The 19803-nt window shown below is 50.6% G+C and overlaps 1 protein-coding gene across 2 annotated transcripts; it reads right to left on the bottom strand.

Moving 5' to 3' along the window:
- Window positions 1-308: 308 nt before the first annotated feature.
- LOC118227269 (alanine--tRNA ligase, cytoplasmic-like) lies at window positions 309-19212 on the bottom strand. 2 transcript variants are annotated; one of them, XM_035417487.1, is made up of 22 exons: window positions 19093-19186; window positions 18742-18788; window positions 15363-15521; window positions 14774-14962; window positions 14452-14597; window positions 13825-14016; window positions 12699-12843; window positions 11717-11862; window positions 11317-11425; window positions 11067-11217; window positions 10329-10453; window positions 7952-8096; window positions 7250-7428; window positions 6679-6792; window positions 5922-6128; window positions 5146-5330; window positions 4788-4896; window positions 2734-2847; window positions 2272-2391; window positions 2001-2087; window positions 1757-1870; window positions 309-1416 (listed from the first exon to the last, which is right to left on the bottom strand). In XM_035417487.1, the coding sequence occupies exons 3-22, from the start codon at window positions 15504-15506 to the stop codon at window positions 1231-1233; spliced, it is 2907 nt and encodes a 968-aa protein (XP_035273378.1). In that variant the 5' UTR covers window positions 15507-15521; window positions 18742-18788; window positions 19093-19186; the 3' UTR covers window positions 309-1230. The 2 variants fall into 2 exon arrangements, with proteins under 2 accessions (XP_035273378.1, XP_035273377.1); XM_035417486.1 differs by lacking the exon at window positions 18742-18788 and having other exon boundaries at window positions 19093-19212.
- Between the last annotated feature and the right edge of the window lie 591 nt (window positions 19213-19803).

The raw sequence follows: 19803 nt of genomic DNA, 5'->3' as shown, positions 1-19803 counted from the left end.
CCCCTGACCCCGTTCAGCTAACTTTGCTTTTGAGCAAGTTATAGCTTCGTAAAGACAGGTTGCTACTTCATCTAGTACTGCTTTCTTTAGTTACAATCCAAATAGTTGTTAGTTACGTAAACGTGCCCTAACTTACACTTATTGATTATAAATGGGTCTGTGCCTTCTCGGTCATCACATCTCGCATTCCTGAGAGTACACGTTCTTCACTTCATAGAGTGTCTGCCAAGCGATTGTAATGTAATGTGTACACACACACACACACACACACACACACACACAAAATGAACTCGTCTGAAAGAAGCGGCTGCGTGTGACTCGTCTTTATTGAGGGATGCAGACACGGGCCGACAGCAACAGGTCACAACATCAGACTATAATCAGCGTGTTATAATAAATCTCCACCGGCTCCGCGCGGGACAGCCATCGGCGGCAGTCAATCCGCCGCGTGATTTATTACCGTTTCTTTCCCCGTTTGACACGACGCGTGAAAATGAGACGGCTCGTTTCCCCGCGCCCAGGCTAATGAACAGACTAGCATAGCTCCCCGCGGTCGACCGTTTATTAAACGGGCAGACAGCAGCGCTAGGACCGCGGTCAGCTCGCCGCTGACCGCTGTGTGCTTCGGGCTCGGCCGATTCTTCAGTTCGCCTACACAGCAGGGCTGGATGTTTCCTGTTCTTATAGTGCAAGTAATGTCAGTTTTGAATTGGGAGGCACATTGGGGGTACATTTTTCTCAGTCATCCTGCAGGAAGTGACATCACAAGGATAAGGAGTGTAGAAAAGTGGGAGGGAGAGCCAGATGACGGCTATTCGTTAGTGGGCTGGTCTTCTCCAGACACAACACTCCTTTTTTTTCCCCCCCACCACCCACATACCAACAATTACATCAGTTAAGACTAGAATACATCCACCCCACAATGTGGGCGAGACAACATGTGCGGAAGAGCTTGACAGATGAGACAAATGATAGAGGAAAAAAAAAAGCAGGTTATCTACACATGCACTGCAGTCCCCCTCCACACACAGAGGAGGCGCTGTCTGCCTTCATTCCCTAGCACAAGATGAGTGAATCTGCTTGTACAACTCGCTGTCTGGAATGTCTGAGTGGCTGTGGAGCCGGGACACCCCAGGGTATGCATTGGAGGACTCTCAGTCCTTTTCCCTTCACCTCAACCCCCCCACCACCCTGCCCAAATGAACCCCACCCCCTTCTTCCCCCTGACTGTTAGTTCTCCATGTTGTCCAGTTTGAGGCGAGCGAACTCGTTAGCCAGCTGCAGCGCTTCCTGTATGCAGTGCGTGTTCCTGCCAGTGGCCTGGGCGGACATGTCCTTGCCTCCCCCCTTTCCGTCCAGCAGGGGGCAGAGTTCCTGCACCCACTCGCTGGCCTTCAGGCCCTTATTTGCCACTTCCTGAAAAGATGCAAGGAAAGGGGGGGTGAGGGAAAGAGGGAGAAGGGGACTTAATATTTCTTAGGCCCTTAAGAAACTGAAAAACATTCTTAACAGTAATCATATTTGTGTTATTGGCTTTGGGTCCCTCCACATATTTCCAAGACAAATTGCCAAAGTTTGTCATGTGATGGAATACCATATGGAATAATTGGTGGAAAACCCTACAGACAATCAAGTCTCATTTGCTGAAAAAGTAGCTGAATAGAAACAGTATGTCATGGCAAATGCACATAAATGTAAATGACAAACAGACAGACAGGCACACACACACACACACACAGGCCTCCTAAGAGCTTACCTGGGGCACCTGGCACAGGCAGACGATCTTGCCCGCCTCGCTGTCTACAGTGAAGAGCATGGCGGCGGTCTTGGGGGATTGAGACTTCAGCAGCTTCAGAGACTCATTCAGAGCCTTGGGGGGGGGGGGGGGGGGGGGGGGGAGAGCGAGTTAGAGCGGAGGGCCCTGCGGGAGGGACGCACCCTGCTGCAGGCACTTCGGAGGAGAGACGCTCCACACCTACAGGGAGCCAGGAAAGGGTTACCTTAGCAGAGGCTCCGTTCTCCATCTCCATGACGACCAGGGGCTGGTTGGGGTTGCTGTCGATCATTTGCTTTGTCTTCTCTAATACCTGAGGGGAGGAAAAGAGCGAGGTCGATGCGGAGATAAAGGCACTCACGGACCCGGGCACTGCTGGAAACGGCGTTATGGCGCGCCCTCAGACCCAGCCGCTGCGCTGCTAAACGCAGGGGGGCAGGGTGGCGGCAAAGGTGGCACGGCACCCGCCCGTCGCCCGCGCCCGTGCCCGCGCTCACCCGCTTCTGCACGTCGGCCTTGCTGGCGCGGTCCAGGTCGTCCATGGTCTTCTTCAGCCCCTTCAGGGATTCCCTCATCTCGTCCTTCTGCCACTGAGAGATCACGGCCATGCCCAGGGTCTGCAGGGAGAGGGAGAAACCGCACACAGACATGTCTGAACACCACACAATATGCATTACACACCAATACACACATGGACACACAGGGACGCACACACAGGAACACACAGGGATGCACAGGGACACACAGGGACACAGGGAAGCACAGGGATGCACACACAAGGACACACACAGGGATGCACAGGGACACACAGGGACACAGGGAAGCACAGGGATGCACACACAAGGACACACACACACAAACACACACACAGGGACGCACAGGGACACACGGGGACGCACACACAAACACCCACACCGGGACACATACACCGCGCAAACAAGTGCGGTGGAGGTGCTAACCTCAGTCAAGTCTGCAATCTCCTTCTGCACGTCCTTGTTGGGGGCGGTCTGTGCCTTCACCTGCTCCCCCAGAGCAGAGAGGGACTGCCTGAGAGCGTCTGCTTTTCTCTGGGCCTGTGAGAGAACACGCACGCACACACACACACACACACACGCACGCATACACACACACACACACACACACACACACAAAGAGGAGGAGAGTTTGAATGACGCGCACATCGAGGTTGGCAGTGTGTGGTCCAAGTCCAACGGAACTGTGCTAATTTAGAGGTTGCAGGTTTGATGCCTCGGTGGGGCACTGCTTTGCCCTTCAGTAGGATGCATGACCTTGTTTCAGATACACAGCTGTATAAATGGACTGCATGGAAAAAAAGAAATGAAAACAAGAAAAACATGTAAGCTGTTAAAGGGATAGATCACTTTCTGGAGCTTTTATTTTAAAACATTATTTCAGCTTTAGTATATATGTTTGTGATTAGTCCAGGCAGTGCCAAATGAAGGATATTTTAGATTCTTACGCAACTTCTGAAGATCTACCAGCTTTACATTGGTTGGTATAGAGGCATTTGGGAGTTAATGGTCTAAAGCAATAAACTACACCACACGAGTAACTCCAGCAGCAGCAACAAGTTCCATAAACAATTATGCTTAATATATTCAAGTTGCTTTGGGCAATAAACTTTAATATTACAAAAAAACACAGAAACAGAACCATCCCTTTGAGCGGTTCTGGATGAGAGTGTCTGTTAAATGAATAAATGTGAGCGCACAGGTAACTGCCAAAATAACAGAAACAACAACAACAACCATAGCATCCTTCTCTGTATTTCTCCACAGACCGTTTATGATGAACCGTGTCTGCTCTCACCATAGACTTATTTAGCCTTGCATCCTGAACTGGTGCGGGGATATCACAGTGGAGTTAACTTGGTGCTTTTGACCACAGTTGCCCCTATTCGATGTGGTCTCTCCCTCAAAGTCTAATGCCAACATCATTTGTTCCTGACGAAACGGCAAGTTCAGCATCCTTATTCACTGAGGCTCCTGCCAAAATGTGCTCTAACAACCGAGCTCTTCTTCTATGGCAGCCAAAATAATAGCCAACTAGGCCTTTTCACGCACAACCATGAGCATACCGGGATGTTACTTGCTTAAGTAATTAACCCTTTAAGGTGTAATACCACAAATATGTGATTAGAATGTTCTTTACTGAACATTCTAAGGCTGATGCAGCAATCTCTACTGGAAATGTAGAGTTCTAGAACACTGACTTTGAATTCTGAAAAAAACATTTCCAAGAAACCAACTCTAAAGGGTTTGGTTCAGGAAACACATCTGCTTTCGATACATTTTGTATCCCTCACTTGCTCAAGCTTTTCCTTTTTTTGGCAGCTCCCTGTCATACACATGGAGAGAGCCGTACACATCAAGGCATCCTGAAAATGACAGCACTAGAAAAACAAACGTCTGTTTCTCCAGTAGGCACGATACCATTTGGCAGGATCGCAGCCCAAGGACTCCGCTCCTGCTCCACGCCAGATGAAAGCGCGTTTGTTTTTACATTTTAAAAAAATTAATCAAAGGGTGGGAGGACACGGCGATTCTCCTGCGTTGTGAAAAGCACTCAAAATGAAAAGGTATTTTAATAAGGCCGAAATAAGCCCTCGCCCAATTCAGAGATGACTGATAGGGGAAAAATAAACTAGTTCTACTGGATGAGGGACACACACCTACATCAGCAGACTTATAAACAGTATTTTTATTAGTGGTGGAGTATTGTCACGAATAATGGTGGAGCTACGACAAGGTGTCAATCACGGCCTTGTCAAAACAAATCAGATCTGGCACTGCTCTCCACAACACAGTGACTGGCTCAAAACAGCAAGTCACCGATAGCATACAGACAGTAGCTCCGCCCATTTATGCACTCACGATGCCTCACTGCCATCGCTGCTGAGGATTCAACCTCCACACACACACACACACACACACACACACACACACACACACACACACACACACACACACACACCTCCGCTCTCCTCTCTCACCTTCTGGGCCTCCGCCCCCGTCACCGCGACGATGCGCCGGATGCCCTTGGCGATGGCCTCCTCGGACACGATGACGAAAGGAGCAGCGTGGGCGGAGTTCTGCAGGTGGCTGAATCCCAAAAGAGGACAAAAGGTCAGGCAGGCAGGCACTTCCCTGCTCTCGAGCGGTTTCCCCTTCCTTCCCTCCCTCTCCCACTCCTCCACCTCTCCCACTCTCTTGCCTTTTTTCCCCTCTCTCCCCCCCCCCCCCCCCTTCCTCCTCTCCATTCCCCTCCCTGCCCCCCCCCCCCCTTTGTTGTGAACGTGCGGAACTTTGGATGTTTCCGGAAAGATGCGGAGGGCCCCGGGGCGCACTCACGTGCCCCCGCAGAACTCGATGGAGGTGAGCGAGCCGGCGGGGCTGCCGGGGTCGGCCAGCAGCTCGGGGACGGGGATGCCGATGGACACCACGCGCACCGGGTCCGGGTACGTCTCGTCAAACACCGCGCGCAGGCCCTGGATCGCCTTGGCGGCGGCCAGAGGAACGTCCATCGCATACACCGGCTACAGAGACAGAGGGAGAGGGAGGGAGGGAGGGAGGGAGAGAGAGAGAGAGAGAGAGAGGGAGAGGGCAAGTGAGAGAAAGAGTGATAGAGAGTGTGAGAAACAGAGAAAGAGAGACAGAGAATGAGAGAGAGAGACAGAGAAAGAAAGGGAGAGAGAGAGCGAGACAGAGATCGAGAGAGTGACAGAGAGAGAGAGAAAGAAGACAGTGGAGGTGGAATGAAGCAAATGAGAACATTTGTGTGGGAGGAGAGAAACAGCAGCAGTAGACAGAGAGAGGGGGTGAGTGAGACGGGGTGAAGGGGGATGACAGAACACTGTTAAGACTGACAGCACAAGAGAGGGAACGATTCGAGTTCACGGAGGTCACTGTCAACACAGAAATGCTGAAATGATGAAAAGCAGCAGCTGCCCACTGCAAAACAAAACGCAATGGAATTTTTTATCTATAAATTTTTTTTCATATAAAGCTTGCAACCTACGCCTCCACCATTTTAACAGCTTGTTCATTCGGCAGCCATTTTGTGCCGCTGAATGTAAATGTACGGAAGTGACCTTCCCCACCCCGACCCCTGGCCCCTGACCCCTGACCTTTGCGTCGCGGATCATGGCGCAGGCGATCTCCTCGGTGCGGCGCACCTCCCCCGTGCTGAGCGCGCCCTTGGCGGTGAAGTCGAAGCGGAGGCGGTCGGGGGCCACCAGGGACCCCCGCTGGTCGGCCTCGCCCAGGACCCCCCGCAGGGCGAAGTTCAGGATGTGAGTGGCTGTGTGGTTACTCATGATGGGCCGGCGACGAGCCTGGGGGGGGGGGCAGAGAGAGAGGGAGGGAGGGAGAGAGAGAGAAGGTGAGGGGGAGAGAAAGAGGGAGAGGGTGAGGGAGGGAGAGAGGGGGAGAAGGAGGGGGAGAGAGAGGGAGAAGGGAAGAGAGGGAGAGTGAGAGGGAGGGAGAGGGAGGGAGACGGTTGGGTAGAAATGGGATTGGGGAGAGATGATGGAGAAATAGAGACAGCAATAGAGACAGAAAGTGATAGAGGGTTGAAGAAAACGAGGTAGGAAGGGAAAAATGGATGAGGGAAAGGAAGGATAAAGGATAGAGGGAGGAGAGAGGAAGGGGTTGGTACCGAAAGAGAGGAGGGGATGGGAGACGGGCAGTGTGCAAAACGATGAAGGGAAAGAGAGGGGGATGAGGGTGAGACAAAAGAAAAGAGGGGGTGGGACACGGAGAACAGCAGCAGGTGGAGGAGAGAAACAGGGAGACGTATAGAAGGGGGAGAAGGGACACAGTCAGTTGAGCGGACCATAAGAACGGGAGAGGGCTGTGGGGGGGGGGGGGGGGGGGGGCGCCTACCTCGTCAACGTGCAGGGTGACCCGGTCCCCGACCTTCAGCGTCCCGTACACCGTCCCCACGTGGAGCACGTACCCGCCCCGCACCTGCGTGTTCTTCACCGTGAACTCCATCTTCTGCTCCGGGGAAGGGAGGAGAAACGGAGGACATGGAGCAAAGGAGAGATGGAGAGGAGGAGGAGAGAGGAGCGGGCAGCAATGACGAGAGCAAGGGAGGGAAGAAGGAAGCGACGAGTGAGAAAGGGACAAACGATGGAAGGAGAAGGCAGTCAAGAGTGAGGGAATGAAAACAGAGGAGAGGGAGAGAGGGAAGAGGCAAGAGAAAGCAAGGCAGATGGAGAAGAGAGGGAAGGAAAAAGAAACAGTAAGGGAGAGCAGAAGATGTAAATTAAACTTGATTTGGGGTGTGTGTGCGAGATAATACACAGCTCATTTTGTACAATTAAATATAAGAGGTGCAATCAGTGAGACCCTGATGATAATAATACCAGTGAGGATTATGATTAGGACAGAAACGAATCCATCTGAACAGGCTGTGCGCGGTGCTGCCCCCTGGTGGGCGCTGGGCACTCACGTCCTCTGCGGAGTCGTCCTCTCTGAGCATGTAGCCCTCGTCGTAGGTCTGCCCGCCCTGCTCGGCGTAGAAGGAGGTCTGGTCCAGCAGCACCCCGCACTCCTGGCCCGTGGTCACCTCGTCCACGAACGCGCGCTCTCTCCTCAGAGCCAGGACCGTGCCCACGGCCGGCTCGAACACTGGAACGAGCGCACGGGCGGGTCAGACGCTTCAGCACGCGTGCACACTATATACACACACGGACGCACGCACGCACACACAGGCGCTCTCACACACACACACACACACACACACACACACACAGAGGCACACACACACACACGGACACACGGACACACACACACGTACACACAATATACAAGCCATACACACACCCCACACACACACACACACAGGCACGCACGCACATGCACACACAATATACACGCCATACACACACCCTACACACAATACTCTGGCATGGAGATGCCCAAATGCACGGACACACACAACGCTCAAACACTATCCTACACACACACTCACACCTCAAACACAAACAGTGTGCTAAACATGCACACATGCAAACGCACACATACACTGTTTGAGTTATAATGAATGTTCAGTACAGTGTTTGAGACGGCGCGTGAGAGACAGCGTGGGCGTGACAGCGTTTGCGAGCCGGCGCGTGACAGCGTGCGAGCCAGCGCACTAGCGGCGGCTCACCGTAGGCGCCGTTGTTCTCGGCGGTGTAGCGGTACTTGGGCAGGTCGTCGGTCGCCGGCATGCCCTTGTTGCGCAGCTCCTCGATGGAGTAGATGTCCAGCATGATGTGGTCCTCCTCCCCGGAGCCCTTCCCCTGGGACCGCAGCTGGGGGGGGAGACGGACACCGTGACGCCGCCGCCGCCGCCGTGGACAGACTTTTCAAACCGGAGAGAGATCGCCCCGGTTTCAGCTCGAGCAGGGCGCCGAAATGCCGGCGATTTGGAAAAGAACGCCATTGGACGCGAGAGGTCATTGGGCCGGTTTGTCCCGAAACTGGTCTTGGACGCCGTGCTACTTCGGCATGCGACATCCCAATTTGCGTTTTAACTGATCGGCAGCGCGCCCGTCAGAGATAAACTTGAAGCGAGCGTCCGTTAAGGGACAGATGGGCCTCGTCAGCATGCGTGTGTGTGTGTGTGTGTGTTTGCGTGTGTGCGCGCATGCACATTGGGGGGGCCCTCTCTCATCTTATTTTTCCCAGCACAAAATTTCCAGATCCATCCCTGCCTCCAGAATTAAAGTATAGACACTTTACCATCAAAACTGAGTCTAACTTACCTGGTGAACGACGGGTTAAAAAAACAAAACAAGGGAAATTGTAATATCACCTTGGGGCTTAAACCCTTAAAAACCCTTAAAACATCTGATTGCGCTGGCTCTTTAAAACCTGCATATGTGTACCCTCACCAGCCACGCACGTAGATTCTTTCAATACAACACAACCTCAGAGCACTTGACAGCTGATAAATCCCCTCACACTCCAGCAGAGGATCAGTGACTCCACAGCCTCGATTCTATTCCCCCGGCCGAGCCTGTCTGCTTCAAAACGACTGCCGGCTGCTGGAGAAATACTGTCAGACTGGGGCCCTGGCAAGAGACTATGAAAACAGACCAAAGGAATGATTGTACAAAACGGATCCAGATTTAAAGGAAAAAGATCTTTTAAAATATTGTTTTGTGCGCACTGTATTATTCTGCTTAACAAGGTGTGGAACGTTCGTGAATTGAATCGGAGGACAAGAGAGACAGAGGGAGGACGGAGGGAGATGCTTGGTTCGTTCACTCGTACGTTAAGGCTGCTTCGTGAACACAGAGGCCCATTTGTAAGAGAGGTGGCACAGACCTGCCAGGCGCCGCGGCTCCCGCTCCAACGCGCATACTTAATTAAAGGGAGCGGCGCGAGAGCGGCGGAGTGCGGCTCAATCCCAGGAGCCTCGGGGGCTTTCCGCTCCGCCGGCCGCCCCAGCGCCGGGCCATTTCCACCGTCTGCTGGTTCTGCCCTTTTCCGTCCCACAATCCCCCCGGGGCCGCTTTCCGCGGCGCCGCCGCCGCCACCGGACCCTGAAACACGGGCGTGTGGCGACAGGCCTGCAGGGTGCCGCCCCCTCCCCTCGACAACCAGCCTTCTTCTCTCCCTGTTTGAGCTCCACTCTCACCCTCTCACTCTCTCTCTCTGTCTGTTGCGCTCTCTCTCTGCACTCTCTCCCTCTCCCTCCCTCCATTTCCCTTACTCTCTCTCTCTCTCTGTCTGTCGCGCGCTCTCTCTCTCTCTGCACTCTCCCTCTCCCTCCCTCCATTTCCCTTACTCTCTCTCTCTCTCCATTTGTCTCTCTCTCGGACTCTCTCTCTCTCTTTCTTGCTCTCTGCATTCTCTCTCTCTCTCTGTCTCTCTCTCGCTCCCTCCCACTCTTCCTCTCTCTCTCTCCGTCTCTATCTCTGCACTCTCTCTCTCTCTCTCTCTCCCGTCTGAGTGAAGCGCTTACCGTGTCAGTGACAGGCACGCCAGGGACGCGTCAGCTTAAACACATCAGACTCTTAAGAGGGCGGTTCACAGCAGCGAGATCCATTACCGCTCGCCGCTCACCCACTTTCCCGCGTCTAGCGGTTTACGTTCAAATCACCGGCTCTGACCGGCTTTAGACCCTCCACAGGGCTGGAAAGGCCGGTTATAAAACGCTGGATACGAGGCTGAAAACCGGGCAGGTTAATGGCTCTGAATTGGAACGCTCTCACCCGGCTTGCAGCTGAACAACACAAAAAAAAAAACTGAACGACAACGACAGGCTTCTAGACTCCTCGGGTATAAGCAAAAGCGGAAAGTCCAGGGGTCAGAAAGTAAAAGTGCAGCCATGTGTTTCCTCCACCCATGAACCCAGCCAGCTGATTTCTCTAATTAGCTCTACCACCTGGCTGAAGAACTGCGCTAATTAGCAAATCCAGGTGACTGGAATAAAATACCGGGGCCGGACTTTTACTTTCCGAACCTGGATTTCCCGCCTCTCGGGTGTAAGGGGGTGTAAGCCTGGAAGGTGAGGCTGGCCTCTCTCTGGGTCTCACCTGGGCGGCCTTCTTCTCCTCCTCGAAGCCCTCCATGTCCACTCCCAAACCCCTCTCCTCGGCGATGAGAGCGGTCAGGTCCAGGGGGAAGCCGTATGTGTCGTACAGCAGCCAGGCCGTGTCCCCTGGGCAGCAAACAGAGCGTTAGTCTGCCGGGGGGGGTCCTCCTATTCACTATATTTCATTCCTTGCTTTTACCCATTATCATTTTCCTTGACTATTCAATGACATTTTAAGGACGGACGCCAGGCTATCCTTTTTTTGTGCTATAGTTAGAGCTATATTCTCAACTTATGAAAGTTCTTTCTATAACGATTGTTTGGTGATGTCAAAAGAAAAAAAGGAAAGAAAAAGAAAAAAGAAAAGCTGAGTTTTAATGCAGTATTGGAGAATCAGCACCAGACTGTCACTCACTCCTTCAGAGAGAGAAAGAGCGAGAGAGAGAGAGAGAGAGAGATGGGGGGAGGCATTAGAGAGATAGGGGCGATTGATGGACAGCGACAGGATTTAAAGCCAGATACCACCGGTTCAGAGACAGAGAGAAAACGCACACGTCTGAAAGAGAGGAGGAGAAGGGAGAGAGAGAGACAGGCCCTGCATTCAAAGGAAGCCCTGAGTGAGCCGTGCTTGGGGATTTCAGTCCGACTTCTGAAACAGGCACCAGCAAGGTAGGACTCCTGGCCCATACAAAAAAGTGGTGTGCCTTGCTAAAGACCCCCCCGCTCCCTGCCTCTGTACCTGGGATGGTCTTGCTGTCTGCCAGGCTCTGGATCTTCCTGTCCAGGATACGGCGCCCTCTGGTGAGCGTCTTGAGGAACTGCTCCTCTTCCTCGTTGATGACGTCTTTGACCATGTCAGGGTCCTTCCTGAGCTCAGGGAAAGCGTCTCCCTGTAGGGGAGGAGGTGAGAATGGGAGGAGGTGAGATTACTAGGGAGAAAAGGAGAGGGAGAGTTGTAGAAAGCAGGAGGAGGGAGAAGCGGTCCTCACCAGGGACTCCACCACCACATCCACCAGCGTGGCGAAGAACCCCTTCTTAGCTCCCAGCTTCTCATGGGCGTACCTGACCGCACGACGCAGGATCCTCCTCAGCACGTACCTGTGAATACACACACACACACACGCATGACACACACACACACACACACACACACGTGCACGCAAACGCCACACACACACACACACAGACAGGAGGAAAAAGGCTTAGTGTGCTCACACGTACACACGCGCTGCTGTAACAGGTGACAGCACTGAGACAAACACACACGCACATATATATAGGTAACAGCAGAAACACACAGACATACAAACAGACACACGGACACACACGCTGGTAACAACACTGAGACACAACCCCACACACACACACACACACACACACAGTGCTCACCCTCTGCCTGTGTTGTCGGGTCGTCCCCCGTCGGAGAGGGCGATGGTGATGGTGCGGGCGTGGTCTGCCAGCACACGGTACGCCATGTCAATGCCTTCAGTGTCCTCAGCACCAACCTTCCCCATGTACGGCCTGGCACCCGTACCCTGCAGCCAAGAAACGGACGAGAGCATCGCAGTTACACACACACACGTACATGCACAGTAACAGATACACACGCTCACACGCACTTCAATACAGACAACCAGCCCATTCCAAATTTGTGTTACTGCTACGGTGTTTGATTGAAAATGACACAGTCTATGTTTTGGTTATAGTGGAAACCAATATTACTCTTTGCTGAAATAGGCAATAACTTGCACCAAGAACATCAAACCATGCTACCATTCTTTTGGTACTTGAATGAATTAACTGCAACATGGAATAACGGATGGTCCTTTCTTGTGTGATTCGTCTGATTCGCTAACGTAACAAAATTTAACTTTCCCCGATCAGGCAGCCATAGACCACTCTCCACTCGCCTGACTCCTTCGCTTACCTACCCCAGGACAACCGTTAATGTCAACCCCTGCAGACTGCAGTGTTATACAGCCAACCAATCAGAACTGTAGGAACATGGCTCACCAGACGTCAGGACAGACAGACAGGTGGAGAAGTCACTGACGGAAGGACAGATGGAGAGGGCCCGTACACCCGAGCGCTACAGAGGAGCCAGCATGGATGGATCTTTCCTGATTAAACCAGCAAATCCTCATTTCCATACCCTGGACGTCTCGACCAGAGACAGAGGATTTGGGTTTGCCATAAGGACATGCATCTAGTGTGCTTCTGCAATCTCTGACAGTTTACAGCAGGGGAGAATGTTCAGCAATACAGCTAAACGCTAGTGGGAAGTGTTCAGGGTCTGGAAATCAGAATTTTGTAATTAACCAGGAAAATCCTGGGGGGGGGGGGGTGATTTGGGAGTCCGTGAGGGCCTTGCCTTCTGGATGGCCTCAAAGTATGGGATGAAGAGGTCGGTGTCGTAATTGGACATCTTGTTCTGCAGGACGGAGACCAGGCGCTCCAGTCCCATGCCGGTATCAATGCTCTTCTTAGGGAGGGGCTTCAGCACGGTCTCAGACTCCCTGGAAGGGGGGGGGGCAGAGGGGAGGAGAGCCAATCAGGTAAGGGTCTTGAGATGGGGCGAATGTGTGTGCGAGTGTGTGTGTGTGTCAGTGTGTGTGTGTGTGTGTGTCAGGGTGTTTGTGTGTGTTACATCATTGTGCTTTGAAAATAGGTTTTAAAGTGTGTTACTACACACTATGCAATGTCTCCCCTAGATAGACAGCAGTGCCACAGCACCGCTGCAGAATGCCTGGAACCGATGCTAGAATTTATCTTTTACGCTATGCTTAGAGGCAAATGGGACCACTGGCTCAGAATAACTTGGCTGAAACAAACGAGTGAAGCAGTGGCCCATATAATCTTGAAAAACACTGCTTTCATTGACACTGCTATCAGCAGAACATTCATCTTTTGCCACACTGTTTACATTCAGATAAGAAACTTGCGTAAATGGTAGCGCTCGTTTACTTTCGTTTTGAAGTCTAAAGCTTGTAATGTGTAACGTCTTTGGTCGTAAGCGGTTTCAGGGAGCATTATGGGAGTCTCTTGGGGTGCTGTTCGCTACCCAATCTCATTCATGCCGTGTGGTAAAAACATACAAGTGATGGATGACTGGCATAATGGCGCGCGTGAACGAGATGCCATCACAAACATCGGCGAATCAGCTGAGGCGTAAATCAGCTGCGGCAAAGTTCCAAGGATCAGCAGCGAGTGCAGGCATGTGTGTTTGTAGATGAGTGCATGCAACACCGAATTACACTGTGAACCTGAGAACCCTTGTGAAACTCATGCACCGCTGCCAGAACCAATCCTAGGGGAAATAATGCTACATGCAAGTTGCCAGTGTGTGTGTGTGTGTGTGTGTGTGTGTACGTGTGCGTATGTGCGTGTGTCCATCCTCATTCTATCAGTAGTACCTGTGTAATATTCCAAGGTGTATTATCAGCGCGCGTGCGTGCACACGCTCGTGTGTGTGCGCGTGCTCAGAGCGTGTCGGCTACCTGTTGTACTGGATGAACACCAGGTTCCAGACCTCCAGCACGTTGGGGTCGTCCATGTTGACCAGGTGCGCGGCGTCTCGGCCCCCGATGCGGTCGAAGTGGATCTCGCTGCAGGGGCCGCAGGGGCCCGTGTCCCCCATCTCCCAGAAGTTGTCCTTCATGCTGCCGGGGAGGATGCGAGACTCCTCCATCCTGAGGAACGCGCAGGCGGGGGACGGACAAAAAAAAACACACCGTAAGGATCGGTCACACAGCGCCTCCCGAATAAATGCAAACTGCCAGCTAAACGGTCGAGGCCTAGGCTGCTTTAAGGGTGCCAAAGAGGTACAAACCACGCAAAATGAGGCTAGCAGCCCCAGTTACATAGGGAACACGTATGTGCAAATATGCATTCAGACACTGCCCCATTCTTGCACACGGTTACAGAGAGAAAACAGACAAAAAAAGGAGATACACACAGCTACAGAGGGGGAACAGGAAGTGAGAAGAGGCGAGCAGGCATACAAACAGGTATAGAGGGGACACGTCAATACAGAGCGTTTCTGAGGAAGCCAGACACACACATTCAGCTGCAGCCATGCTGAAACGTCCCTGGAGCTGCACGCGTGCGGTCCTGATCCCACTCACCCCACATCCAGCCAGATCTTTTTGCACTCCAGGTCCGGCTCCAGGCCGGCCTCCTCGCACCCCCCAAAGTAGGTGACGTACAGGCGCTCGATGGGGATCCCAAACTCTTTAGTGAGGAGCTCCAGGGCTATTTCACAGGCCAGTGGCTGCAAGGGGGGAAAGAAAAGAAAGAGGAGAGCACAATGAGCATGAATGAAGGCACGCACACACACACACACACACACACACACGCAAAGCATTAGGGCACAATTTGAAATCTCCAAGCAGCCCCAGGAACGGGACAGGACGCTGACACAGAGCGATGTGAGTCCGTCAGGTTCACCTTAAAGTAGTCCCCGAAGGACCAGGACCCCAGCATCTCGAAGAAGGTGTGGTGGTAGACGTCCTTGCCCACGTCGTCCAGGTCGTTGTGCTTGCCGCCGGCGCGGATGCACTTCTGCGAGTTTACCGCGCGGCGAAGGCGAGCCATCGGGTGGGAGGGGTCGATGGTGTTGAGGAAGATGGGCTTAAACTGTGGCGGGAGGACAAGGAGAGAGAGAGAGAGAGAGAGAGGGGTATATATGAAAAATTGTGAGTATCTCCACCAGAGGGCAGCAGACCAAATTAATCAATGGATCAAACAACCTTTCTGACATGGAAAAAGCACTGAACTATCATGCTTGGGGTCAGGGGTGGGGATACTCCTTTCCTGATGGGCCATTCCTGGCTGTCATATGTCCATTTCCACCAATTACCTGACACTAATTAGCTCTATATACCAATGCGGGATCACCTGTAGGTTAGACCACAGTAAGATATTTCAAACCAGTTAGAGCCTCAGGTCTGGGAGACTTCAGTGAGAGAAAAACAGCGAGAAGCTACCCGTGGTTTCTCTGTCGACCGGGACAACAGCTGGTGATGTCACTCCGTACCTGGTTCATGCCGGCATTGGCGAAGAGCAGGGTGGGGTCGTCCAGCGGCACGGTGGCAGACGAGTGGACGTACTGATGCTCGTAGCGCCGGAAGAAGTCGAAGAACTTTTCGCGGATCTGAACGGCAGTCAGGGAGGAGTCCATTTTGGGAGCTGCTGCCTACACGGTACGAACAGACACACAGACAGAGACACAGGCACGGACCCATCTTAAAATGGCCTCTCCAAGTTTTCAAAATCACAGCCTTGATTGAAACATTGATATTGATTGAGGTCAAAGGTTAAGAAATTGCAAATTCCGTAATTTATTCAAAGAATTAGAAAGCTAGCCCGCCACACTAAACAACTCTTTTTTTATCCTGTACCTCCCCTCCCCCCTCCATGATTTTGGAACGCCCAGTCACACGCAGTCACACCCATGCTTTAATCTCCTCAGAATGTTGGCGGACGCTTGTTTTGACACTGTCGCCCAGGAGCTAAGCTTGCAGAGACATCAGCTGCAGGAAGACGCGTCATGCTGGTGCTTTAGCTAGCATACCATGTGCAACTGATTGACGAGCAGGGGTCGCTAGAGAGCATCAAGATGCATAACCCTCCCCAACTCGGGGCAACGTTACTTAAACTGCAAATCATGAGTCACCCTTGCATGGTCGGGTGATACCAGACCGTGGAGCCCATCCATACACCAGAACAGTGCCTCAACAGGATAAGCCACCCAGTAGAGCCCCAGCTCCTCTCTTAAATAATCACAATAAAGCACTCCTATACAGCAAGCATTCCATAAATCCTAAGAGCCGGCAATCCTTTTAAGACCCATCCTATGCGTTGAGTTGACGAAATGACTATCAATAACGTATTTGTGGACCTGCAGGACCGACATGCTTACATATTGGTCACCGCTCACACGGTGTTAAAAGTTAGTTCGTAGTGTGCGAACACAAACAGAATGAGCAGGTCCCCAGTTCTCTAGAGTAGAGTTGTGCCAGTCAGGCATTCACATAAAAGTAAAGCTCTTTCCATTTGCGTTTCGTACAGAGTTGCTTCCATCCACACTATACAAAATGAAGTATTTTCCAACCCGCCAGGCAGTTATTCAAACACAGCATTTTCTCGAGCGTTCGATTTTTGGAGACAACCATCTGCATTGAACCAGAAGGCAGCCGACAGTCAGCACAACCTGTGGCTATAATTAATAGGGCAAATGGCAGAGGCTGATGCTGCTTAGAGCCAAGAGGGCCTCTTCGTGCTTGAGGAATCCTCAGGTGGGGCTGCGGCTATGACTTGCAGACACCTGTTATTCTGCGGCCCTCTGGTGGTCAAAGAGGACAATGCGGTCTGTGATCCATCCCTGGACCGCCAAGATGGGACAAGAACCACAAAACAAGGTCTACCTGCCAATCAGTTTACTGCAACATACTTTGCAAGCTCCAAAATATGTTTAGCGCTTTTTCCCCTTGCCATCTTTTTCGACTCCAGAGACCGGCTTAATAAATCCCTGAAGACACGCAGGAAGTGAAACAGCTGTCGGAAATACATCTGGGGGAGGGAGCGCAGGGCAGTAAACAGCCCTGGTCCCGGTCCTGACGACCACACCTCCAGCATAGCGACCGGATTTACACCAGAGGTAGCAACATCTCAAATTAACCTAACCCGACAGGGCGACAGCATGCAAAGAAACCCCCAGCCAAGATGGAAAATCACAGTCAACATAAAAAGTCAACAGTCCAGTTAATTAGGAGCAACTCCACAGGCTATATTAGCAACATTTGTGGATAAAGTCCCAAATGACAGGCCCCAAGCCACCATTTTTTCCAAAATCCAAAAATTGCTAACTTAATTTATTAGGCTATATGTTTCTAAACCACTGTAAATCCACTTAAATAAACATATTTGTCATTAGTTTTTATAGCTATACCATTTAAGGCAAATACAATTAAGACAAATATGCACTGTCATTCATTGAACATGGCTGCTTAAATATGATTTCAGACACATAGACACAAAAAGAGTTCATGTCTTTCTTGCTAACACACCTGGCAGAAAATACCAATGACCAACAATATTTGGCAGTTTTTTTTTTTTTTTTTTGCAATATCAGCTCATTTGAAATTAGTTCAGCAAGCATGTTTTGTATTTTTCTTGCATAAAGAAATAAGGGAATTTACTATTTTACAACTAACTTTATTATTTTAACTACCTTCCATTACATTCCAGGCATTTAGCAAACGCTATTATCCAGAGCAGCTTACATCCTTTATATACAACCGATTAATATAGTTGGACAAGTAGTGAAGCAATTCATGCGCCTTGCTCAAGGGTAAAATGGCAGTGTCCCACTTCGGAATGGAACCTCCCACCTCACTATCTAAATAGCTTCGTACCTGCAAGTCACTTGACCCATGCTTCAAGATACAAGATAACGCTACGACTTTAAGAACCACTGACAATCTAGGACAGTGGTTCTCAAACTCGGTCCTGGGGGACCCCTGTGTATGCTGGTTTTCATTCCAACCTCAACAGCAATCCCAGAATTTTAACAAGCTGTTAATTTTTCTTAATTAGGTGCTTTTCATGTTTTAGAGCTGGAGTCCCCAGCCTTATCCAGAAAGGGCCAGTGTGGGTGCACACACCTGATCCTGATTCTACTAATCAAGGTGCTTAGCAATGACTCTAGTGCAGTGGTGTCAAACTCGTTGCCATGGAGGGCCGTGTGTATGCAGGTTTTCATTCCAGCCTCAGATCTTGATTATATAGAGTTTGACACCACTGCTCTAGTGGTTGATTAGTAGAATCGGGTGTGTGCACCCACACTGGCCCTTTCTGGAACCCCAGCTCTAAAACATGAAAAGCACATATTTAAGAAAAATTAACAGCTTGTGAACGAAAACCAGCATACATAGGGTTCCCCCAGGACCGAGTCTGAGAACCACTGATCTAGGAAGTGACACTGAACGCGAACGCTAGAGAGCGGACTTGATCTCTCCTCTTCTCCCTCTCCTCTATTGCCATGCTCGGAGGGGATCGCGTGGTTTATGACAGAACATAAACGCGACCGTTCGATTAATTGTTAGCTACCTGTCTGCAGCCAGATTAACTACGAACAGACGATGACGCTTCCGTTTCTATTATCGTTCGTTCAAAATCATTACCACTGACTAGTAGAACTAGCTGCAGTACCCACTTCTCGTTAAAGGCTAACGTTAATTACTGTTGGCAACGCAGAGTAATAAATACAGCTTTGAAACAGTGTGGCAGGCCAACACTGGATAGCCGCATGCAGTAAACTAGTTCCAGCTAAACAGACGGTTCCTTCTCTCCATATAATTAACATAGACTAACTGAGGATAGCAATTGTACTGTCAACGTACGGTATAACTTACGGGCTGTCAGTTGAATGGCCTTGTTGCGGCTGTAACTTGCCAGGTAGCTATGATGCAAACCGAAAAACAACACATGAATGTTGTAACATTAACTAAACATGAAAGAGAGGGCGCGTCCTCATTTATACATATGATAAGAAAGAATCTAAGTATATTTTGATTCACGGGCTTATTCAGACAGCCTGCAGCAGAGAGATGACGCACACCATTCAGTTGTATTTCCTCAAACCGGTTTTGAAGCAGATGGGCTGCTGATGTGGCAAATTGGCAAGGAATAAAAATTGCGACCGACAGCTATAAGTAAAACCCTTCAGAATGCATATAACTGCTTCACACTTTTTCAGTACTCACGTTTATCGGAGGTTTATCCGTCTTCTCTCAAACCGTAATCAGTATACGCACGCGGGCGAAACAACACCGAAACGACAGTAATAAGCTCACCCACGAATATCCCATTGGTTTATTCACGCCAGAGTAGGAACTTTCTCTTTTTCTATTGGTTGAACTTTCTGTCAATTTACTGTCAGCAAAGCGACCTGGATGTGTTCGCGCGGTGCCGGTGGCTCGTGGCTGATGCAATGAAAAAGCAACGAGCCGCACATGCGGCTTGAAGACTGCGTTTTACGTCATTAACGCACAAAAATATACTGTTGAAATAAAATCAAATATGCCGCACGATACGTTCTGAAAAAAAGCTAATAACATTATGCAAATAATATGTTTTTTAAATCTCCCGATACCGTCTCAGGGCTGTGTTGTCCACATTTATAGCTATACTTTTCAAATGACTTCTGTCATTCTAACATGGCGAGGGAATGTCTGAGATATATTTAATTTTTTGCAATTTAAATATACAATATGTAACGTTGACCAGCTACCAATCTTGGTAATTCCAGCTAAACACCATGTATAGGTAAGGGTAAAATTGACCCTTTTTAACCTTGGCCTCTCAAAAACACAAACCAGCGTTAAGAAAATTGGAGACAGTAATTTTAATTTTTTATTAAGAATTAATATTAATAATCATATTATCTCAAAGCTAAAATTGCTCACATGTTTACA

The sequence above is a fragment of the Anguilla anguilla genome, chromosome 5, assembly GCF_013347855.1.
Source record: "Anguilla anguilla isolate fAngAng1 chromosome 5, fAngAng1.pri, whole genome shotgun sequence".
NCBI lineage: Eukaryota > Metazoa > Chordata > Actinopteri > Anguilliformes > Anguillidae > Anguilla > Anguilla anguilla.
This window is presented reverse-complemented; position numbering and strand designations above follow the sequence as displayed.